At 37.3% G+C, this 24,830-nt stretch overlaps 1 protein-coding gene across 3 annotated transcripts in view; it reads left to right on the forward strand.

Moving 5' to 3' along the window:
• COL11A1 (collagen type XI alpha 1 chain) overlaps positions 1 to 24,830 on the forward strand; it is a gene marked incomplete at both ends in the record, with an annotated part of 131,075 nt that overhangs the window by 63,359 nt on the left and 42,886 nt on the right. For all 3 annotated transcript variants that reach the window (XM_082286734.1, XM_082286736.1, XM_082286735.1), the window contains 19 exons: positions 1,063 to 1,116; positions 1,229 to 1,273; positions 2,608 to 2,661; positions 2,748 to 2,792; positions 3,223 to 3,276; positions 3,743 to 3,787; positions 4,937 to 4,990; positions 7,043 to 7,087; positions 8,587 to 8,640; positions 8,721 to 8,765; positions 10,652 to 10,705; positions 11,640 to 11,747; positions 14,370 to 14,423; positions 17,485 to 17,538; positions 19,629 to 19,673; positions 19,804 to 19,857; positions 19,947 to 19,991; positions 22,994 to 23,047; positions 23,898 to 23,951. In XM_082286734.1, coding sequence (XP_082142860.1) covers positions 1,063 to 1,116; positions 1,229 to 1,273; positions 2,608 to 2,661; positions 2,748 to 2,792; positions 3,223 to 3,276; positions 3,743 to 3,787; positions 4,937 to 4,990; positions 7,043 to 7,087; positions 8,587 to 8,640; positions 8,721 to 8,765; positions 10,652 to 10,705; positions 11,640 to 11,747; positions 14,370 to 14,423; positions 17,485 to 17,538; positions 19,629 to 19,673; positions 19,804 to 19,857; positions 19,947 to 19,991; positions 22,994 to 23,047; positions 23,898 to 23,951 — 1,017 coding nt within the window. The remainder of the gene's footprint in view (positions 1 to 1,062; positions 1,117 to 1,228; positions 1,274 to 2,607; positions 2,662 to 2,747; positions 2,793 to 3,222; positions 3,277 to 3,742; positions 3,788 to 4,936; positions 4,991 to 7,042; positions 7,088 to 8,586; positions 8,641 to 8,720; positions 8,766 to 10,651; positions 10,706 to 11,639; positions 11,748 to 14,369; positions 14,424 to 17,484; positions 17,539 to 19,628; positions 19,674 to 19,803; positions 19,858 to 19,946; positions 19,992 to 22,993; positions 23,048 to 23,897; positions 23,952 to 24,830) is intronic.

A 24,830-nucleotide genomic window follows, 5' to 3' on the forward strand; every position in this document is an offset into this window, starting at 1 on the left:
TTCATCTTGAAGGTATTAAGAGAAGTTCATAAAATTTCACTTTCTCGTCCATGGTGGGGGAGGACAGAAAGGCAGTAGAATAAAATCCTAACATCCCTAGTGTTGGGGCATGTGGTCTGGGTATATGAGGGTTACCTAAAATTCCCTAGGAAAGTTTGGAAGTGTAAAGAGCAGAGCCACTGAACAGTGACTCCATATATCTCTACCAGAATCCACAGCAGTGGTCAGGCTCCTTGGAGGCACTGATAAAATTAAGGCAAACAGCATGAATACTTGGGTGTTGTCCAATGCCAGAAGGAAGTCACAGTCTCAAATCCTGCTGCCCAGAAGGAGGTCAGTCAGTGGTGTTTGAGCTCTGTAGCACACTAGTTCTCTTCAGGAACTGGGAAAGAAAAATAAATCCTAAAAGTATGGTCCAGAACCTACTGCCGCTTTGCATATATAGACTTGAAAAGCCCCAGCCTCTGAGGAGAAGTGTGGAAGTCTGGCTGCCTTCCAAAGCCTCAGACAAACCAGTCCCTAGGCTGTCAGTAGCTGGTGCCAGGGTGCATGGTTCTGAAGGGTGGTTAGTAAATCTCTGTATATTCCTGGGCCCTGCAAGTGGTTTAACTTCTGCCCCACATACGCGTCTTACTTTACTGGCAGGACTGTAGGGGAGAGGGAAGGTGGTGATGAGACAAAGGAAAATGTGGGTAACACTACCTTTTGTAGCAGTATCTTGCATATGTTCTGGGGCCAAAAATCACAGAATCAGAGAATCACAGAACATTCTGGATTGGAAGGGACTCACAAGGATCACCAAGTCCAGCTCTTGTTACAGAGTGAAATTGTGCGAACACAAATTATTCATTATTTCAAAAATGCTCATCTGTTCTTATACTAAGGTAATGAAAGATTTTACTGAGTACTATAACTTACAGATTTGTATCACTGTGTGGAGACATGTTTTGACACATCAAACTTCAGCTAACATATTTGTTTTCATTTCCCTTCCCATCCATTATTGTTTCCAGCAGCAGAAAGTTTCCAGCAGTTATTTTAATGACTTTCCTTATCCCACAGGGAGACCGTGGCCCACAGGGACCTCCTGGCTTACCTGGTGAAGATGGATCAAGAGTAAGTTGCTGTTCACACAGGAAAATCTAGAGTGAATCCTCATATAATGGGAATAAGGTCATGATAAATGTTTGGTTTTTATAAAACTTGTTTTCCTTTTGCACAAAAACAGGGAGAAGATGGGGAAGTTGGACCAAGAGGTCTCCCAGGTGAAGCTGTAAGCAATTCTTCCTTATTCTTCTGTTTCTGTTACAAACAAAAGTGACATTCAGATATTTTTCCATTCTATTGAACTGTTCTGAATTCCAGGTATAAAAATTGTTTCATGTGTTTGTATATAGAGAATACTGTTTCTGGCTGCAAAGCAAACAAATGGACAGTTTTTTAGGGTTGAAACACCACTTACAGGATTAGAATTAAATCAAGGATATATCCAGCTAAGTATATACAACTTCCAGAATAAAAAAATGCTGTTTCTTATCCTATCGTGTAAAATCAGTCGCTGCCGTCCTTGATACATCAGAATACAAACAAGCCCCTGTTGCTTTTACAGGGTTATCTAAACATCTGCTTATTAGAAAATAAGGCCTGGGTTCTCCTCTTTTTTCGCACTACTGTGCTTCATTGTGTATTTTACACTTCTTTCACATACAGAATTTCCACTCCTGTCAGTTGGAATTCTGCAGGTGCTGTCACTGCAGAACAGAATTCTGCATTGCAGGCAAGAAATCAAGCCTCAGGAAGGGGAATTTTACCCTAAATGTCTGACCTACTGCTGCCTGCTCACAAAGTACAAAGAAGTCGCTAGTCAGTGTCAGTGATTTGTGACTATATCGTACATGAGGAGACTGGAGACTCAGTTCTGCCCACTTCAGCAATGTGACGTGAATGATGACACAATGATGAAAACTAGTACTCATTCACATAGTATAAACCCAAGAGATTATGTTATAGACCAAAATCTCGTACACCTTATTTATGAGAATAGCCATTGGTCTTTTGTGAAAGTTTTTAGGGATAAGAGGAAGAAATCTGATTTTTGTTTCCAGAATGTCTTGTATTTATTGTAATAAAATTGCTAGCAATTTTTAATTACTTACTGGATCCTTACTCCAGATAAAAGCACTATTTTTTACTTAGAATAGCAGTATAGAGTACAACACACCATCATGTTTTCAAAAGACAGGAATATAAATATGTATGTTACTGTTCAGGTCAGACCTTCAGGCCAAGACACAGCTGAAATTTTAGCAGAAGATGCTGTGCCAATGTTCTGCACCAGGAAATATAAAAAGCAATCTCCCTCCTTTCTCTGGAGTGATCGTACAGAGGCTAAATCAAAGCTGCCCTTCCACTGACATCCTGTTCAGACATATAGTATCCTTGAGGAAAATCTGTTATCAGTGAATTTTTCTCTTTCTTCCTAAACACCCATGCTGCCTTCCCTTCATCCTTCCTACTCCTTATTCCATTCCTTGGCCAGTCCTGCTCACAGGCATTTCTGTTCAGAAAAAATCATGCAGATGTCAATAAGGGTTTCTTCTCTTACAGGGTCCACGGGGATTACTGGGCCCCAGAGGAACACCTGGGCCCCCTGGACAACCTGTACGTATGAGCTGTCCTGTATTTGCAGTTTTCAAAAGAAAAAAATGGAAGTCCACTGAAAATTGCTCTTGTTATGTTTGTTGTAGGGCATTGCAGGTATTGATGGACCTTCAGGCCCAAAGGGGAACATGGTGAGTAAGTAAACTGGGAATTAGAAAGATTCTAAGAATGCTTTTCACATTCTCTCATCCCTGCCACTATGCCATCTCTCCTATTTATTTAAACTATTCTGTCAAACTATTCAGATTCATTATGATTTTATATGGAAAAGACAAGGCTTCTGTTACTTAGTTTTCAGCCAAAAGGCCTAACCATGCTTTCTCTCAGACTCCTTGAGCACCATGGACTCCAGTGCTTAGGTCTTAAGTGTGGGCTGTTATTCTCTATTAAAGAAAAGGTCATGATATTCATTAGCATGAAAAATTTCAAACTGGAGAGAAAGTTGCTGGTAGACTAAAGAGGGAGGAACAAAGATGAGTTTGTACTCCTTTCAGTCCTGACAATGAAGATCTGTAGTGCAGAAATGCAAACCTAATGCCCTGCTATTTTTTTGCATGGTAGGGTCCTCAAGGGGAACCAGGACCTCCTGGTCAGCAAGGAATTCCAGGCCCACAAGTAAGTGTAAAATAACTCTCAAGAAATACGATGTAATGTGCAGCAAATGTTTAATAAATGGAAATTACTAAAAGGTTAGCTTTTCATGTGCAGAACCGATAAAGCTTCAAGGATTTTATAAATAATGCTGTAAATGTGCCGAGGGCAGTGGGAGCAGAGTTTTCAAGTAAGTTTTAAGACGGATTTTTCATTCAGGAGAAAAATGACTCATTCAGTGTTCCTGGAATGCAGCAGGAATGGCCACACCTGGAGGAGGGTTCTGAATAGGATCTTGTTACAGACCCACTGCCAGAATAGTGGCTTGTGCAAAAGGCTCACACAAAACTCCTGATCTAGCTTGTAAGGGGGGAAAAAAAAGCCACTTATATTTGCCAGTGTGTTTAAACAGATTAATGAGGGACCTGTAGTAGGGTGAATGTATGTATATTGTTCTCCCTGGTTTCTCACACTAGTTTCTTTCTAACAGGGGCTTCCTGGTCCTCAAGGTCCTATTGGGCCTCCTGGTGAAAAAGTAAGATACAGCATTATTTTGTTATTTCACAGTCAGTTCTGTGCAGCAACCTTGTTTATGAGCTCAAGGGCTTTGCTATATTTTATGGAACGGTAACCTAAATTTAAATATTAGATCTTCCTGAAATCATCAAGTAAATGAACAACCAATGAATAACCAATGGCTTTTCTCTCATATACACTTTTTCACAAGCATAACTTCCTCCCTTTATTTCTCATTAATTTTCTGTTATTAGCTTCAGAATCCTATCTACAACATTAAACAATGTGTACTTGTATGTTAATTTCACAGCAAGCGGCAAAAATTATTTTTTATTAATCCATTTTTTGTAACAAAGTTTTACCTATTCAAGTCTGATTCTATTATTTTCTCAAGGATTATATGATGATACAACTCTGCAGTGTAACTGGCATACTGTACTGTAGTGTCCTTTGGTGGCTTTTTCCTCATCTGTTTGCGTGTGTTCTTGTGGCTGAAACACTTCTTCTATTCATTTAAAAAATGTCACTATTGAATTTTATTCTAGTTTTACTTTTCTCCTCTTTTTGCTGAATTCCTGCTCAATTCATTCTTTGATTTTTCTCCTCTTCACTGTTTACTATATTATTTTGGAGAAATTAATACCTTTTACCTGACAGTGGTTAAGTATTTTTCTAGCAAAATGGGCAAGTTCCACAATATCTACATTTCCCAGGCTTTCACAAAGGCATACCATGCCATTCAGCTATGAGTACTGAAGTTCTGTACCCTTCACTCTTTGCCTCTTGAACTTGTTGATAACTTTCATTGGTAAATCCTTTTATTCCTGAAATTCTAAAAAGTACTTAATTTTGTACACTGGCGAACTCTTTCCCACTTTGTGTTGTGTGTGTGTGTGTTCATAGTGTAATTCCTGAAGCCTGTTCTCAGGCAAGCATCTCATTGAAAATTATGGGTCATTTTTGTAGGCTAAAAATTGTAAGAACTGACCTTGCACTTATATATGGTATGAAAGTGTCATTCTGGCTTTAGTTTTATTTTTGGTTTATCCCTGATATCCATATCAAGGGATTTAGGTATGAATGCACCTTATAACCTTAGCTCTTAGGGTCACATGTGTTGGATATGTTTGCTATTGTTTTTAAGATGTGTGTCTGTTACTGCGTTTAGGGACCGCAAGGCAAGCCTGGCCTGCCTGGCCTTCCTGGTTCTGATGGGCCTCCTGTAAGTAAATAAATACTTAATCCTTTGAATGTTTAACTACTTTTACCAAGGGATAAATACTTCTGGATACCTGTGTTACAAAAACAAAATGGAGGGGAAAAGCAGTGGTAGTCCTAGTTGGCAACAGCATTATAAAATCCATCTAAAACCCCTATATCATTTGAGCTGTTAAAACTAGGAGAATTACATTTTTGAAGCAGCTGCTAAAAACATCTGTGGGCTTTTAAAATGTGGTCCCAGATGATGAAAGGCATCCGCATCATCTTCAGGGATACGTAAATAATCTACTAACACACAAAGGGCCAGATACTGTTCCACTGTATGTTGCCATGTCAGTCGGGCAGGGCAAATCACCTGTGAAAATGTTCACCACTTGTTCTCTGAAGAAACATGCAATAGACTACATCTTTCTCAGCTTCCTGGCCTAAGGTGCATATCATGTGTTTGGGATGCTTCTTGCATTGTCTAGACTGGGACACATCTAAGCCACACTTTGTGATTGCCAAGGAATTCAGCTTCACTCTGAGGATGCATTCACTCATGTGAACAAGAGTGTAACCACCTGAGCAGCATAGCTTAGGCATTCAGCTCAATGGAATCATTGGCCATCATGGCATGCTCATCCACTTGTTTTCTTGCAGCAAAAATATAATTTTTTATAGCACTAAGAGCCATTAGACAATGTTATTTCTGAGACCTTGGCAATCCTCCCCATGCAATTGCCCTTTACAATTTCTCTTTTAGGTGAAATCTGCATTTCTTAAACATGACTTTCAGCAAGGTTTAACAAGGCCACTGCAAATATATTGCAAATACAGAACTGCTCCCAGGGCTCTCAAAACCTACCCTTTTACCTGCGAAAGTACCATTTTAATGGAGAATGTTAAGTGTGCAATGATACTCCAGCTGAGTGTCTGTATCTTGAATCATTGTCTAAACAATGTTTCCCCTTATCCTTTCCTGTATACTGCAAATAATGTTAATTTCCAAACACAAACATTATTTATCATCTGCATCTTATTAAACCTTAAAAGGAGGGGGGAAATGCTGTAAGAGATAATCAGGTCTGTACCTGATACACACCCCTGCTGTGGTGGCTTGATCCCAGGAAGCAGCCAAGCATCCACCTACTCACTGGCTGACTCATCCCACAGTAGGGTAGGGGAGAGAATCACGAGGTCAAAAGCAAGAAAACTCCTGGGTTGGGGTAACAACAGCTTAATAAGTGGAACAAAACTATGCACACAAGCAAAGTAAAATAAGGGATTCATTCACTACTTCCATCTGCAGGCAGATGGCCAGACACTTGCTGGGAAGTAGGTTATGAATGTCCTCCTTCCTCCTCCTTTCCCTGAGCTTTTATTACTGAGTATGACATCATATGGTATGGAATATTCTCCTGGTCAATTTGGAACAGTGTCCCAGCTCTGTCCTCTCACAGCTCCTTGTCCTCCCTCAGCCTAGTCACAATTACCTGTTAATCTTTAGTTTCATTAAATTGCCTTTAAATTTTGCAACATTTTAGGGTGAAACAATGGATTGGCTAATGTTTTGAGTGCTGTAGTATTAACGTCAGTGATACAGAGCAAATTTGTTTTGTTTAAAAGCAAGTCACCGTTTAGAACAAAGACATAGAACATTGAAACTAAATCAGCCTTCTATTGAATCTTTGGATAAATTCTGTAATTTTAAAAATATTTTTAGGAATGTCTTCATGCTAAAATATAAATTACCCTTGTTTCAAAATCAAAGTTGAGAGTCTCTTGCATTAAAAGCCTCCTGCTGCTGAAACATTAACTAAACAGAAGGAGTGGTCAGCATATTCCTGAAAATATTAACATGAATGTAACTATTGTCCAGCTTTTCCTTTGTTATGTAAATTAAATTGGTATTGAAAGCAAAGCCTTTCTTCAAAATTGTGTCTGTTCTAATACAGAAGAAATGTGATTAATGACCTGAAATTCAAATGTTTAAATAATTGTGGTTTTATAATAAAATGTCACTCCTTAAAAATGATTGCTTTTCAAATCAGATACATTTCTCTTAAATCAGGGTCATCCTGGCAAAGAGGGTCAGTCTGGAGATAAAGGTGCATTGGTGAGTTTTCAAACTTTTCCATATATTTACATAGATTACAAGAAAACTTTTGGTAGTTTTTCATCTTTATGACATATTTGCTGCTACAGGAACTATTTAAGAAGATAATAGAAAACCTGACTTCATCTTGAAGTTGGCAGAGTGGCAATGAAAAGTTGCATACATTTAATAATAATACAAATAACTTGCGGATATTTTGAGGTTTCAATTCTATTGTATGGAGTACCCACAAAAATTCTTTGGAACCTGCTTTTTTGAAGGTACAAAAATACATGCAGAGACCGTGCATTTTTTGGGTCATCTTCAACTCAATGTCAGTGTAAAGTTTTTTTTTTTTTACCTTACAAAGCCCTGGAGGGCCTTGGGGCTCCTTAAAGTGTTCTGCTTACTCAGTATTGACCCTTATTTATCCAGACTAGCACTCTTTATAGCACACGAATTCAGTTTCAGTTTTCAGGGGCAATACTAAAAGGTATTCTGGATGACAGGATGAGTGAGTTAATAGGACATTTCAGAAAGTACAGCACCACTGACATCAGCATACTATATTTGTCAAAAGTGTTATTATCTGTAAAAACTTGTAAATTTTATCCTGATTTCTTAAGAAAATAAAGCTTACACACAGCATTTATGTTTTAAAAGTCCAGGCATGTGGCCATATATCAGTTTGTTCTTACGTCTTTTGAATTTACTGATCAATTTCAGCTAATTGATAGAAAGTTCCATTTCTCAGAGATGTTAACACTCCAGAGGTTTTGTGAAAAGACACATTGGAGACAGGAAAAAGACCCTATCAATGTCCCCACTAGTAAAAGATTTTGTTATCTGTCCATCTCAGACATCGGAGAATCACCAGAGCAGCTCAGCCTCAGACAGAGGTATCATGTTTCCAGGCTTTCTTGCTTCCACCCTTCACAGAACTCAGTTTCTTTAGGCCCTAACATCAGATTCCATAGTATCCAAGTTGAGCATCTTTAAAATACTCAGCAAAATGTAACCAAAAGAATCCAGGCACCAGTCAGTATTGATAGCACCATGAGCCTTTTAGCTTCCAGGCTTGGGATGTCTTTTTTGTTCTTTTTTAAGATCATGATTTTCATTATTCGCATTTTTTTGGTCTCTATTTTTGACGTGTGTCATCGTCATAATCAGCATATAAATTTTCTCCAGTAGCGTATCACTGGTTTCTAATTGGCATATTTTTGTTTGTTTCTGATTGTTTGTTTCTTTTTACAATTACCATTGTTTCAGATAATTTATATTATGGATAGATTCTTCCCAAATATACTAGTTAGATCCAAGTTCACAATTCTATTAATAGTTTATAGCGACATTGAATGGTGCTTTGTAATGCCTTAACTTTTCTTAGTGGCAGGCAGCCCAGTGTTATTTTGCTGTCTCATTCATTATAGTGAAAGAATAAGGATTAGATTCTGAAGAGAACTGCTTGATAACCAAAAATTGTACAAACAAAGGTTCTTTGCTTCAATACATTTTAGGGGCCTCCAGGTCCTCAGGGTCCAATTGGATATCCAGGACCTCGTGGTGTAAAGGTAAGATTTAGTTATTGGATTCCTTCTCTCACCCCTTTTGAATGTATGCATGTGGGTAATTCTTTATATTCTTCCTTTAGGGTGCTGATGGTGTACGTGGACTCAAGGGATCCAAAGGTGAAAAGGTAAATATGACTGCAGTTAATTCTTTTCCCTTTTTACACTGCAACATCTTCTGTCTCCTTCGCTGCAGTGTGCTTTATCTCACAGCAGTGAGTTTATTTTTGCCTTTCCCTAAGGACATACCAAGTCCAGTTCCTAAATCAGTGACCTCTATTACTGAGTCCCTTTCGGCTCTGTGGCTCACACGCATGAACGCACAGACGCAGGGATGGCTTCAGTAACATTAAGCCAACGGCAAGGAGTTGAGAAGGGTCCTTGTGTAGAGTTCCACAGAAAGCTGTTTATTGCTACAACTTCTGAAGGGTTCTGGAGGCAAATGACAGCTCAGGCTTAAGTACAAGGGTGTGGCTAACACCAGGAGCCAACCGGGGAAGTAGAACCGGTTACCATCACCATAACCAAACACGGCATCCTGGGAGAGGCTCCTCTCCCTCACCGTAACTGCTTTGGCACCAGAGACTGTCTTACCAAGAGCTCTCTCTGTCCCTTGTACCACAGGGCAATTGGCCACCACAGACCTCCATGGTTACTTACACTGGTACAAAGTGAATATAAAACCTACAGTTATTAGAATGGTTTTCAATCTCTTTTGCACCAGTTTAAGTAACTCCTCTCTAAAGTGGCCTTAAGTAGAGAATTAGACATCCCCTCCCTTGTGAGAGGTTATTGAGAAGCTTGTACATCAGAGAGATTTGTGGTGCCAATACTTTTTGGTTTTTATCTGTTTTGACAGAGCCTTAAGATAGATTTGTATTTTTTATATACATTGTACAATGGTTTTCTAGGCTCAAGCCCAGGTCTTTGGCTTTTCCGAAGTGATGGACAGCCCCAGTCAGATCCATATATATGAATGTGAAGAAAGCTCTTATTTCCCCTGATACTATTAATTCTGTGTGTAGAGCTCTTACTAGAGCAAACACCAACCACTGCAATCTGTGCTGACTCCTGATGGTCTGCGGTGGCTGAAACTGCAGCCAGGGTTGGTTTAAATTCACACTTCCTTCACACAAATACTCAAAAGAGACACACAGACACCATCAGTCAAACCTCCTGACCACACTGGCAAATTGACCCTTGTGGCTCTGCTGGCTAAGGTAGATATATATAGATATATAAATAGGTATATGGATATTTATAGATATTTCTAAAGCAGAAGACTCAGTCTTGCCAGAAAGCCTTGATTCAGAACTTGGCTCAGATGCCAAGAGCTGCTGTACATTTTCAAGCGTTCCCAAACCGCAGTTTGTCTAGTCTGCATGCCCATTTTAAGCTGAAAATGAGTGTGTTTAACACCCATGGAGACTGGACAGTTCAAAAACCCCGCATTTTTTTGTGCCTTATTGGATGATAAATATCTTGCTTGGACAAAATACAGGACTTGTATATAAATACATTTAATAAATGTGTGTATATACATCTGTGTATATCAATGAATACTGGTTAGCACAATGTCCACAACACTTCTGTGCTCCTAAAATGGATCTCAAAATTGCAGTAAGACAGTGAATTCTACTGAATACCTTCAAAGGTTACACAAAGATGTTTCATAGTTTGTTCTCTTAGTGCTTTAATGGAGTGTCCACAGGCCTTTCTTTACTGAAACTATTCAGCTGCCATTACGTGGGGGGAAGCACTGCAAGAGAACAAAATAAATAAACTTATCATTTAGGAAAGGCTCCATAGATCTGGAATGGTCCATTTGGTGTAGCACACTGGTATATTTTCTATAAAGCAGTAGTAGCCAGGTTAGATTTTCTAGTGTCTGAAGTTCCCACTTTATCTATGCAGGTTATTTTAATCTGTAGTGAATCTATTTTCTTATCCTTTTTGCAGGAAGAAAAAAGTTCCTCTATATTAATGTCTTTACATGCATTTCTGCCTTTTTTAGGGTGAAGATGGTTTTCCAGGATTTAAAGGTGACATGGGGCTTAAAGGTGACCGGGTAAGCATTTATTCATGGCTCATATGTTCTTAAAAGTTTGAATGTTATCATTTTGAAATGATCACTGAAGTGAACAAATATATTTAAGCCAAAAATAAAATAAAGGCTAGTATTTTAAATTATTTCTATTCCCAGTGCATACACAAATCTGAGCCAGAGATACGGTTCTTGTGAATCAACAATGGCACAGTTATAAAGAGGAAGAATATGTCAGTCTTGAATATCCTTTTCACTGAGCTTCTTCCTAGGGAATCTCCTTTTCCAGATTCCAAGATCTCCAGTATTTGCCTGAGGAAAAGTTATGTATCTAGAATAAAGATGTTTCCATACCAACCCAGCATCTTGCAAATCTCTGCCAAAACGTTGTTTATTTAGCCCAATGGGCAATTACTTCCTTTCATAAGGAAGTGTTGTGGAGGTTGTGAAAAAGTTTCTCACAGGAGGCTCCTGGCCTGTATCTGTTGTCTGTATACATAAATAACTGTGAAGATGGTATCCACATAAGCACTTAGATAAAGACAATTTTCTTTCTGTGGACTTCCAGGGTGCCTTCTCAAAAATTTAGGACAGGGAAAACAAGAATATGGTTTCCAAATGCAGCTGTCTTCAAGCAAGAAAACTAGCCTCTAACTCTCTGAAAGTAACATTCAGTGCCTAATTTAGATATATTTGCATTTATATAATGAACATTAGTAGTGATATTTTCTTACTAGGAGATTGGCCAGGGCTTACTGGTCTATTTAGAGATGTCCCTGTGCACTGCAGGAAACCTGGATGACCTTTAAATGTTCCTTCTAACCTGAACTATTCTATGATTCTGTTCTCTATTTAGATTTGCTGAAAACATATTTTCAAGTAATTGTAGTTAATCTTTCCAATTTCCAATATCTGCATGAAGGCAATTGTTCCATATTTATAAGGTGATGTATTTTAGGGAGAAATTGGTCAGCCAGGTCCACGAGGAGAAGATGGCCCAGAAGGTCCAAAAGGTCGAGCGGGTCCATCTGGGGACCCAGGTGCTGCTGGTCCAGCTGGGGAAAAGGTCAGTAGCCAGAAATCAATATAAACATGTCATTGCCTCACAGCATAGATGGAACCCATAATCTCCATCACTAAAAACATGTCTGCAAAATCTTTAGCTACTTAACAGTAGTTTTTGTGACACTACTACAGCAGACCACTGGAGTTCCCATTTGATCAAGGATTGGGAATCCTTATCTTGTAAGTATAAAAAGAGGCATTGTAGTACTTCACCAGTGCATAAGGTAACTGCATTCTTATCCCAAATTACATACAGTGCATGCCAGCTGTGGAAAACACAATGCAAAGAAAATAGTTGGGCACAAAGGAGGGTAAAGGTGCTGCTGAAGAGTGAATTAATATTGAGTCATATTACAACAAATTGTGGCATGGAAGTTGTTTTAAATGGAAAACATTTCATGAATAAAAATCCACAAGAGGGTTGGCAAAAGGGAAAGGGGTTGTTAAAAGGGAGGACTGAAAAAAGGATGGTGAAAAAAGAGAGATCAAGCACAAAGTACAAACCTCTGTAGAATCCTGGTTTCAACAAAAAAGTTTGGTATAAGGAATGGAAAGGAGGCTGAAAAATGTGTGTGTGGGTACTGTATTCACTGTGTGGCATAATCAGAAAGGAAAGATTATTTCAGCAGTGGTAATTTCAGTAACTGGAGAAGTATGATAATACAAAATAAAATAAAAATGATGGTTTAAAAACATATATGCTATATATCACTAAAGTGAGAAGATGCTGATGAAAATATTTCCCTTTAATTTTTTTGGTGAACTATATCTTCAATTCTGGTTCTGTCTTGAAAAAAATAGGACAGAGTGTACATAAACCAAATCAAAACAAACCAAACATTTCTTTTTTTTGGTATTTTTTAAATGCAAATCTGAGTTATTTTTAGTTCTTATTCAAATTGCTCACTATGAATATAGGTTTTCAAGCATTTCTTCATCACTGTGACATATTTGGAACTCTCACAGTATCACAAGTCCAGAATCTGAAGCCTTAATTGTCAGAAGATATTTGAAAAAAATTGTTGGTGTTGATAACACTATTGGAATTTTTTGGCTTTGGAATTTTAGACCCTCAGTTTTGCCTTTTCTACAAATATTTACAGCAATTCTTGCCCACTGGAAGGGTCACACATCTTCTGTGGATATTCTATGGATACAGAATGGCATAGGTCACAGAGGAATTCTTTGGTGTTGGTCCTGTGATATTTATTTTAGTGTAAAAACTGGAATAGTCACTGTGAACTTTTAGATCTTCTCACAATATTTGGAAAGTCTGTAAGAGCAGATATAAATGTCTTGTTCCCTTGTCATTCCTATGTTGTATTTAATGCAAAGGTATTACTCTTGTAAAGAAAGTAATAAAATTACTGCAGTAGTCTCTTATTCTCTATGTTCATCTGATTCCATGATAAGAAAACTCTATTTCCCAAGTAGGTCTAAATGGATTTGCTTAATTAATGAAACCTCAAGTAGGGTGCCAAAAAAATGAGGAACATATCTGAAAAGAGCTTATAATAAAAAAAAAGTCTGTATTCACACACAACCCAGGCAACTGGGCTTGCTTAGTTGTAAAATCAGGGACAAAACTTTCACTGAATTTGGCAAGAGTTTGATGTGCTGTCATGCTGCAAAATATTTAAATCATTGCAATGCATGTAGCTTGTTTCAGGGTGGCAAATAACAGGCAGCATTATACTTAGTTTCATAAATGTAAATGTACTGTTCTTCAGTAATGTCTCACCAGACACTTGCACTTACATGAATAGGAAAATACACAACATATTTGTTTAGGTGCTGTATTTTTTACCAACAGACATTTTGGGGAAAATTTCCTTCCCCTCTCCTTCCTATTTTATGTTATCTATGGTTACTGCAGAGTATCATATGATACTTTATAGTCATCTTTTCCATTGAGATCTTCTCCAAAACTTGATATTCTAGAACATAGAGAAATTCTTCCCCAGACTTCTGATCTTTCAAAGTCTGAAACTGCTTTCCCTTGCCTTTGAAAGTGTCAAGCCATCACTCATCCTCTAGAGGTCTAAAGAGACCAACTCAATGGTGTAGGGTACTGTATTTCATTTCTGGGAATGGTTGATGTCAGTGCTGATCAGTCTTTTCTGAACACAGCAAGTTGTTAATTTTTGTTGACAAATCCATTGTCAGCAAGCAATCAGTGGGGTGTAATTTATCGTAGTCTCGGTTTAGAACTATGCAAGAAAAAAATTGATTCTTCAAATTCCTATTCATGAAAAGTCAGCCACAACACAGTATAAATTAAAAAATAATTTCTTCTCACTTAAACCTATTAACACCCTGATTTCTTAGAGAATATTAGTTGCTTAATGATCTCAACCACATAGCACTGCACAGCACATCATGGGAGAAAAAAACCTTTGAGGTATTGGTTTCTCTGGATTCATTCACTGGAGTGGGATTTTTATTTAAGTTTGGGGCACTAAGCCCACTGGTGATTAATTATAAAAATGAGAAATTGATTTAATTTAATATTATATTCCATGGAGTATCATCACTCTATGTTGTGGAAAAATTGTTTTGTATAGAAGCTTGCTGAACCACTAAGGAGGATACAGTAAAATTTACCACTGCCTTCTCATTGCAGGGAAAGCTTGGTGTACCTGGATTGCCAGGATATCCAGGAAGACAAGGTCCAAAGGTGAGCTGTAAATGAGCTGTATATTGAGTATTTTGATACTGGTCACAGTGGCAGTTATTTCGTTTCTGTGTTTGGGGAAGTACGGTGTGAACATCAAAGAAAGGGCCATTTTTCTCCTTTTCTTTCTTGACAATCATATCCTGAAGTAAAACCCTTAATAATGTGGGATTCCCTATGTCAGGCTCTTTATGGAGCACTATCTTTCCTCTTAATATTCTACCCTTTAGCATGTTCTTGTGAGTTGTATTGTGCCAGCATCAGACTGGCATGCACTAAACAATCGGAAAAGGAAGGAATTGCTGATATGCTTGAAAGAGAATAGGCACCAAATTGGCCACTAAACTGGCCACTACATGGATGCTGATAGTGATGGGAATTTTCAGTGTGGTACAAGGCTTCTATTTGTGTCATTACTGCTTCTTCCATGGAATAAACCATATTTCTTTAAAACATACTTTACCATTTTCTTCATGTTTTTCTTTAGTTTCTTTTAAGACAAACATGACAAAATACAATCCTTAGATAATGTATGTGCCTATATCTATCCTTCAGCCATCTTATACATTTGGATTGTAATAGAAAACCACACAGGGGGCTTCTGATTTATAACATTTTTATGAAACATGCTTCTACTAAGTTCATCCTAACACATCTTTAGGAAATGGGCATGCTAAATTAATTGTAAGATCTCTTTTATGAGACTAGAAAGGAAAAAAATGGAATAAAAGCATAGTTCTGCAGACATTTCACTGTGTAGAGGAGACCATTAGGGAGACATTGTAGCTCCAGACCCTCTCAAAGAAGACCCATCTAGGTAAATATCACAAGTAAAAAAATCCCTTACCCCTTCTACACATCTGAACAATCAACCCTCAGTAAAACCCTCAATTCTGCTCTACTTTGGATCTATTTTTATTTCCAAATTTGAAATTATGGGGGGTTTTGGATGAAATAAAACTTCCTGACTGTCAAAGTGTTTTTCTGATTCTGCCCTATACTGTGACCCTTTTCTGTCAAGTGAATGGACTATCTGAAGAATGCTTGTTCATTGAACACTGCATTAGTGAAAAACACTGAAACAATCTATGGAAAGTATTCATGAAAACTATTCACCTTGAAAGACACAGGGGTTTTTGCTTCAGTTTCTTAACTCAAAATGTCTGAGATTTCAGTCTCTTTGTTCTGCTTTAGAATTGTCTTTTGAAAAATCTAGGGTAAAAGAGTTTTACATTATTCACTTCAAAGAACAAAAATGATGTAACATTCCAAATAAAAGTTGATTGATTCTTTTTTCAACAAAGACTTGATCAATAATTTCCTTGCACTACATTTTTATCGCATTAAACTTGAAAACAGTTCTCAAGCTGCGTTCACTGTGTGCTCTTCTAATTTGTTACTTAAATTTCCAGGAAAGACTAATGACAGCTACAATACATAACTCACTAGAGACTTCTTTGGAAACTGAGTCACAGACCAGCTCAAATTAACATAAGGGAGTGAGAAAAAAAAGCAGCAGAAAAATACATTAGCTATGGAAAGCAAAGGAAATCTTGTCCTAGTATAGTCAAGAAAGTTGACATCATTCTTTTTGTTGATACTTACTTGCTTTTCATTTTATTTTCTATGAATTGGTCTTAGAGTAGTGCCATTAGCTGATAATTTTCATTATGTTTTTTTTCTGCAATCAAGTCCCTCTTGATTAGCACAGTTGCAAAAACTATTGTAAATGTAAGATATTTACAACCAAGTCATGACTGTTAGTGCCCCATCATTTGATCTGGGGTTTTTTCCAGCCTTTTAATTTTAAAGAACATGATTGGGCTTCACAGACTAGAAGTTTCAGTTTTATTCTTATATAAAGTTATAACTAGTGAAGAATTAAGAAGTAAGAAAGAAATTGAAAGGAAAAGGAATATAAAAGGAAAGGGAAGGAAGAAAAATATTTCTTTTCTCCCACCAGTCAATATCAGTTAGGGTTTTATTAGAACTTGTGTTAGTGAAGTTGTACTGCCCCTAAGTCTTTTATGGATAATTGGAATGATTATGTAAAACAAGATTCATTAGAGGAAAAACAGGAGTAAGGACAGGAGAAAAAAAAAAAAAAAGAAAAAAATTACTAACATTTCAAAGAAGAGCACCAAGAAATTATATTTAAGGTTTTTGTTATATGCATTTTACTTGCCACTAAAATGCTAATAGCAAGCTGCACAGCCATAGGTGCATTATGACAGCAGGGAGTCTGGCTAGTAAATTTTAGTGGCTGACCAAACCAAACACTCTCTTCATTTTCATCCCCAGTCATTTAAAAGTATATTGTACCATGTCTATCACCTCTTTGATCCCAAGTTCCTTATGAAAAATTCACACCTCCTCGGCAGGTAAAAAGTCTGCTCTCCCACCAAACCTGTATGGCAGAAGCAAAGAAGAAAATAGTACTGCTTCCTTTAGACTGAGCAGTCAGCAGAAGGAAAGGGGAGGAAAAAAGGAGGAGGAGTAGAGCTGGGAGAAGTTTCAAGTCAGATAATCTCATAAATTCTGCTTATGTATGAGTTGAATGGATCAGTTAAATGAAACTGTCCAGTGCTTGGTTTACAGTGAATAAAGAACTTGAAGTGATTAATTTACAGCTCAGTAAAGTGAATAGAGGATGTGGCAAAACCTTACCGCTTTTTGGAATTACTTTTTAAAATAATTATTTTACTGTGAGGCAACAAGGCCTTTTTTGTTTGACTTCATTATGATACAGTTATTTCTAGTGGGCTGTTACTAATCCAACTTTCCTACTTTTAAAAAAGGTGCAGATTTAATGAATATTTTATTGTTCAATAAGATGACAAGTAATGTCCATTCTATACACTGATTTTTTTTAATGCTTTCTGGACTTGAAGCATTATGGTAAGTTTATTTACAGATTTCTTAATTTTATGTACAGCTGTCACACTTGCAAGTTTGATATGTACAATGTACATGGCTTTGGAGTTGTGCTTTATGTGTCAAATGTTGGCTCTACCATTGTTTTGCTATTGATACCCTCTGACATTTGCATTGATTTCTTACATAGGGCTCAACTGGTTTCCCAGGATTTCCAGGTGCCAATGGAGAGAAAGGTGCAAGGGTATGATAATTCATTCTTGCATAACACTTAATTAACTTTTAAAATTCAGCACTGGGGGAAGCCACTGAAACCTAAGGATCCAAGTTACTATCTAAAGAGCTATAAAAACAGGCTTTTCACATTCAAGATGAACCTCTATCTTTCTGTAAAACAGGAGATACTGCAGTGCTATTTACCATTCTTTAAGGTATTAGTCTAAATATACAAGAACTTGGACACTTTCTTGCTGCACATACTGCCATAATTATATAATTGGAAAAAGAGAAAAAAAATCACCTTTGCTGAAGGGTTTGGGGGGGTTTTTTTGGACAATATAGCTGAGTGAGTTGGCAAGAACTATTTTCCTGTATCCCATGAATTCTGCTACCATGCAATTTACCCTCAAGGAAATACAACTTGTATTTCATAAATATTCTGGCTTGACACAAGGGGGTTTTTTTTTAGGCTTAGCTTCAAAAAGGCAAAATATACCAGGCAAGATGAAGAACATGTACAGTTACATATATTACAAAAATTTAAAACTACATCTTTTGTGGCTTTGTTTGCTTGAACAAGGTGAGGGAAAATGTTTTATGCATGTTCTTCAAACTACAACAATTAAAAATAGATTAGAAAGAAGGTCACTGTGCTGTTGTCTCCAAAGCTCAATTGAACATAGCAGGATATGTTAGAAAAATGGTGAAATTAAGAGATTAGTCAGAATTCACAGCTGATAGCAACATAAAGTCAAGCAGGTAATATCTATTACTAAAAGCTGAAATTCATTATTTTAAGATGAAATACATGGAATCCAATAGCATTTGCATTACTTATGTATGGTTTAAATTGTATTATTTTAGCTAAGATAAAGATATGTTATTATGTACAGGCACAAGCAAACAAAGAAAAGCTCAGTTCATCTGCATTGTGAAAAAATGAGACAATTGCTAATAAAGGCAGCAGATTGGGGAAAAAAAAGCAAAATGATAGAATCAAACAGCAGGCTTAAAATTATGAAAATCTTACTATAGTGATCTGTTTTCAGGCCTTCACAAAGCTTTAAGTTCAGCTAGGGTATTAATCACATAATTAATACCACCAAACTGCTGGTATACTGAAGTGTTATGCTGATCATCAATGAGCCCATAAGTGCAGGTTTTCCAATGGGAATCAGATATTATTGTTTATCTTGCCAAAAGGGTTATCATGGTGTTTTATGCTACCACACATACAGGTCCTAGGGAAAGTTGGTCCCTGTCCTTGAAGGTATCACAGGCTGAGTAGCATTTCAAAAACAACACATAATTTTTATTCTGATAAGTGAAATAAAACCAACAGTAAAAAAAAAAAAAGGGGGGGGGGGGAACCCTGTCAAGAAAACAGGTGTATGCATTTAATTGGTTTTCAATAAAAGGAAGCTTTGTGCTAAAACATCTCTGATGATTATTTTGTTGCTGGTTTGTTTATCTCAGAGATTAGAAAGTACCAGCCATCAGTTTCCTTTCTCTACCTAAAAAATACTCTCTTGAATCTTAAGATTCATTACAATGCACAGCAATTCCAGTGCACAGCCTAAAGAAAAAATCCCTTTGAGCATGATTAGGAGATAATATTAAAGCAAAAAATCAAAGGCTGGTATTCTGTTCTGTATCTCTGTCAAATGTGTGTAATTTTGGCAGGTATTACAGTTCCCATTTCTGTCATAAATGAAGAGGCTTGCCCTTTCTTTTCTCTATTAACCTGTGGAGCTGTCCACGGGAACTTGGGAACTTTGTTTTTAAGGCTGTTCATGATGCCAAGTCCTTTAGACTACTGCAGAGGGACTCTGCTTGTTGTGTGCCACCTTCAATACTATTTTAATGTAGTTTAAAATATTCTAATACCTCTGACAAAATCTGATTCTCAGGCAAATTTAGTGCATTTATCTACAAGTCCCAGTGAATTCAGAAAGATAACCAATTTTATCAAGGACCATGATTCTGTAAATTGAAATGCAAAGTAGATAGTTAAAGATAAAATAATATCTAAACTTAAGGGAGCTGCTCTCTGCTCCACTTTATCTCACAAATAGAGTGCCTGCTAAGATGATTTCTGTGAACTTTTCTTTCCAGGGATTGCATGGCAAACCAGGCCCCAGAGGACAGCGAGGACCAACAGTAAGTCCTTTTGATTTGAAATTTAGAAGCTTTCCTGTCTAAATTGCCTCCACTATACAGTGAGGAATTATTTTTATTAGATTATAGTATCCAGTATTTATCATTAAGTGCATCTGTGTTAATTTGACAGGGTCCAAGAGGCTCAAGAGGTCCCAGAGGTCCCACTGGTAAACCAGGTCCAAAGGTAATTGTCAAGCACACTGTATAGATTGGCTGCAGGCTGTTTCTCTTAAATAAATGTAAATCCTTGAACATATTGTCTTTCCTTTCCAGGGCACTTCGGGCAATGATGGTCCTCCTGGCCCACCAGGCGAAAGGGTTTGTGAAAGCTATCTTTGTACATGTTGTTTATCCCACCATATAGGAGTGTGATTGAGGGTGGGAGGGTTGTTTGATTTTAAGTTCTCCCTCTCATATCTCTGTGCTACTTTGACCAGAGTAACCAGAGGTAACAAAACCTCAGTTCCAATGAAGCTTTTCACAAAGTTAGGCATGGGCTGGCTGAAGTTTGCTGAAAGCTTCTTCCCTCTGTAGCTCAGTTTTGTACATATAGGACAGAGAGTACATAAACACTGTGTTACATCCATGCACTTTGTATATATCCATGTGAATTACAGGTGTGCTCACCAGCTTAGGCTCTTCAGAATTCCTCACCTACTGCAGTTTACTGCCTGTTTATTGGATTAGCAAACACTCCAGCCACCTCCAGAAGATTCTTCGTTGAAGCAACAGAGTTTTTTTGTTCTGATCACCTAAGAATTCCCTTCAACCTATTTTCTGCATGCTTCAGAAATCCTACTGTTCTCTCTAAAACAAAATTTTCAAAGTCAACTCATTGCACAGCAGTATATAGAAAAAGATATTAATAAATCGTATTTGTAATGGCAGCACTTGAAAACCAAGTCGGTTTAAGTGGATGAGCTTTCTGCCAGAGTATTTTTGCAAAGCTTAAACTTTTCTTTTGTAGTCATATTTCATTAAACTGCTAACCTTTTCCACATAGGAAGCCTAAAGGTCTTCTCCCAGTATCCACCCCAAGGTCCCAGTGTTCTCTAGGAGTCTTACACTTCAGGAGGGCGTTCCTTGTACATTTTCCCCAGCTCTATAATGTCACTTTTTTTGACATTAGCTAGGATGTGGGATGGAGAGAACTAGGCATAGACCAAGAAGGAAATGTAGGTTGCTTTACACTGAGGAGAATCAGAGGCAGACTGCCAGAAGGGGAATAGCAGATCCTTGTGAAAGAGGAGTTTGCTGACAGCTCCAAGAGTTTGCAAGGAAGAGAAGTTGTGGGGGTACTAAAACAATGAGCAGATCAATCCCAAGATGAAGGCATCCCTGGAGAGAAACTGACAAAACAAAGAGATGAAGAATCATGGAGCACCGTGTCTCTCATCACTTGTGTAATATAAGTGTGAGGTATCTATTTGCTTCCCAATAGGGGTGAGTGTCAGCCAAAAAATAAGTGTCATCTTTACTCCTCTGAGACTATTTCACCTACCAAACATGAAAATAATAAATAATCTATTCTGTGTAGCTACTGATAAAATGAAATTTAATAACAAAAATGAAAATGTAATTTTGATAACATACTGTTAGTATTCTAGTGCTTTTTCTCAAATAATACATCAGTCCACTAACTTGAAACCTGCAAGCCATATTGTGAATAAAAGGAAAAATGTAAAGGTTTTTCCTTAGAAAGCCTCAAAGTGTGAGAACAGGAGAAATTTATGAGAACTGAGGTGCATTTAAATGTAGAACTTTGAGCTGTGTTCCTATAACCCAGTTACAGAGAGTGACCAATTTCATTCAGATATTTTGAACGGTAGCTGAGTCAATTTTATTAGTTTTCCTCTATAAAGCTCCTCCTTTTTTTTAAAGCTTTATGTTATGCCCAGAAACAAATGAGGAAATTTCATTTGTTCACAGACATGGCATATTGAAAAAAGACCCAAACCCTCATATGGAGCATATTTGTGTGTTATGAAGACTTCAGAAACCAATTTACTCCTCTTTTAGAAGAAAAAAAAAATATGGATAGGGCAGTAAGATCAAAGATTTCTCCCTTCGCCTAGCACTTCTTAATTGATTCAGATTTAGTATTTCAGTATAACAAAAGTCTGCCCTGGAATAAGATTTATTCAAGGTCAAATTGTCCCAGGCTGGGCACAAGGGACCCTCTCCCCCAGCTACATTGGTACACTGCTTTGCCCACTACAGGAGGCAGCTGTGCTCTGCAAGTGAGCTGGGGCTCTAAGGAATGAGCCTTATGGAACTCTGAGGAGCAAAAGGGTAGAATAATTTGGGAGATGTGGCCTCCTGCTTCAAGTCTTTTGCATCAAACCAACATTCCTAACACATTTGGACAGCTGATGTCGTGGCAAACCCACACATGAAATACCAAATAGAGCAGGATAAAGTCTTGCACTATATGACATGGGTACTTAGCTGTGGAACCATGTAACCACTTAGCGCACTAAAAAGTAAAGAGCAGAAATTATTTGCATAAGCTGACATAGTAACTTTCAGCACATCAACAGTAAATTTTAAAAGCTGGCCTCTGTTTTGTTTTTTTTTATAACAGTTTCAGAAAAAGTCATGTAAGCTGTGTAAATATCTATGTGCATAGATATTTACATGTGAACATACATGCACATACACGTGTGCACAATGCACTAAGTCAATTGATCATCTTTAGCTAAATTTCTAAAACCATGCTGCATGAAAATTTTCTCTCTCCATATATCTGTATGTATACAAAAATACAAAAATAAAATATTCATATATCATGGGATTTTTCAACTATTTTTTGTAATAGCAAAAATGCTGTATTTAATCCTTGGTAATGCTGAAAAGTTTATTCTATTTGGAATTTTGTACTGCTGCACTGGTTTGAAATATTATCAGGGTTTAGGAATTGCTAAAGATGAATATTTGACTGAAAGTTAAAAAGATGACCAGACTATTAACTAAATCTCCTGGTTTATGCAACATAGAAGAACAGTGCTTCTAACTCACAGTTGGTTCCTACTTTATTATGCACAGTTTTAGGGGTAAGATGCAAAAATATTTAATGTAAGTAGTTTTCCTCATTTTTTTACTGCATTTCTACACAAGCACTATTGCTTTCAGGAAATCCCTCCAGTGTCTACCCATGTGAATTGTTGTTACCAATATTTATGTCAGTGTAGCTGAGGCTTCATGCTTAAATCCAGACATTATCTGCAGAGTTCCTATATCTCATAATTGAAACAAAATTTTCAATCCAGCATCAAGGCAGCTTGAGTAAAACTTTACTTGTTTGGTTGCCTTCAATCCAGGGACCGCAAGGGCCCCAGGGACCTGTTGGATTCCCCGGACCAAAGGGACCTCCAGTAAGTATCTCTTTTATTAAGGATGTGCAACAACAGGAATGGTAATTTTTATAGAGTGCTTCTGAAGGGAATACTTGAAAATTTATGTAAGGGATGGGTTATGTAGAGATTACAAATATTCTTGTTGAGCCTTAAGGGTACAGGCTCACATATTCAAAGCAGTCATTGGTGCAGCTCTTAAGACATTCAGAGTGATGCACCAAACTGCAAGTCTGGTATGTCCTGCCAGTGACCAGGTGACACACTGAGTTCATGCAAAACACTACTTTGCTACTGTATATTTCCTTTGAATGATTGATTCACTGAGGAAAAATGAAGAGGAAGGAGGCATTCATTAATAGCAGAAATGTATAGAAGTAATGGCACATTTGAGCTGCCCCCTGAACTAGTTTTACTGCTCTTCTGGTGTGCCTCTGCTCATGTGCAGTACAAAAGCAACAAACCACCTGCAATTTTTTTTCTCCCATGCATTTTTTATTTTATTTCCAGTTCCAAAACCTGAAATGTCATCAAGTACTTCTGTAATGCTTAGATTTTTGTTAATTGAGTCATAAACCAAAGTAAAATGGAAGGGAAGTATAGGAACTGTCCATGATTTCTGAATTACAGAAATCTATTTGAACATGTTTGCATTTGACAACAATCATTCTCCAAGCAATTGTTAAGACACATCAGGGAGGACACAAGGAAAAAATATTATTGAAATCCTAGCCAGCTAATATAGGAGCAGTAAAGATTTACCAAGGAGTAGTCTAGAAATAAACAGAGAGCAGAGATTCTGACAGCTGATTGCACACATTTTTTGAGGATGGCTAAGAAATGGTTTGATTTATGTATTTTATAATTTCAGGGTCCACCTGGAAAAGATGGCTTGCCTGGGCACCCAGGACAGCGGGGGGAGACTGTAAGTAAATGTACTCTACTGTGTTAGTGTTGCCCTAAAGGTCATGATTATGTGATCAAAACCAAAGAAACAAGGGAAAACAGAAGGAGGCTGGCACCACGAGCTTATATAACTGTACTTTTCTTGTAGATTGTGCATGAAAAAGCTTTATTTTGCTCCCATGACACAAGTGTGTGGTTATTCTTTGATATGTCCAGTTAGTAACATCACACTGAGATTAAATAGTCAATAGAAGTAAAAGAGATTAATACCCAGATCTCAATTTAAATGAAGATTTTTCAGACAATTACTATGCAGTACTTTTCTCACTGAATGCCATGTACCATAAATAGCAGCATAAAAAAAATCTTATTGATGATAACCAGCTAGAAAACTGAGAGCCCAAGACCTTTGGAAAGCAGGATCAGGAATGATTGACTCTATTAAATTAAAATTAAATTTTTAAACTATGTAACTCCTCTAAGAAGCACAATTAATAATTTCTGGCATCAGAATGAAAAAGAATACTATGTAATACTTTTAATTGAACTATCTTTGAAAAACACACTATTTCTGTAGCACCAAAACCTTACTCATATTCCACTATAAAATAAAATTAAAATTCTCACTTGGAATTTTCAGAGGTGGAGAAAGCCATAAGTTAATTTAGAGAGAAATTTTCTCAGCATATAGAATGTGTTTAGGCTCCAGCTCCACTGGAAATCTGTTAGTCACTGCTGAGTCACTTCCACTGCAAGAAGGAGGAGCACAGAGCTTGGAGTAACACTTCCCTCTAAAAATCTCTATATTCTGCTGCTAGTACTGTAGATTGTGACATTGTAATGTTTTGCAATGATAGTGGCTTTTTTGTGTGTGAAATATGATTGACTCCTTTGTTCT

The sequence above is a fragment of the Coloeus monedula genome (assembly GCF_965178545.1).
Source record: "Coloeus monedula genome assembly, chromosome: 9".
NCBI classification, from domain to species: Eukaryota; Metazoa; Chordata; class Aves; order Passeriformes; family Corvidae; genus Coloeus; species Coloeus monedula.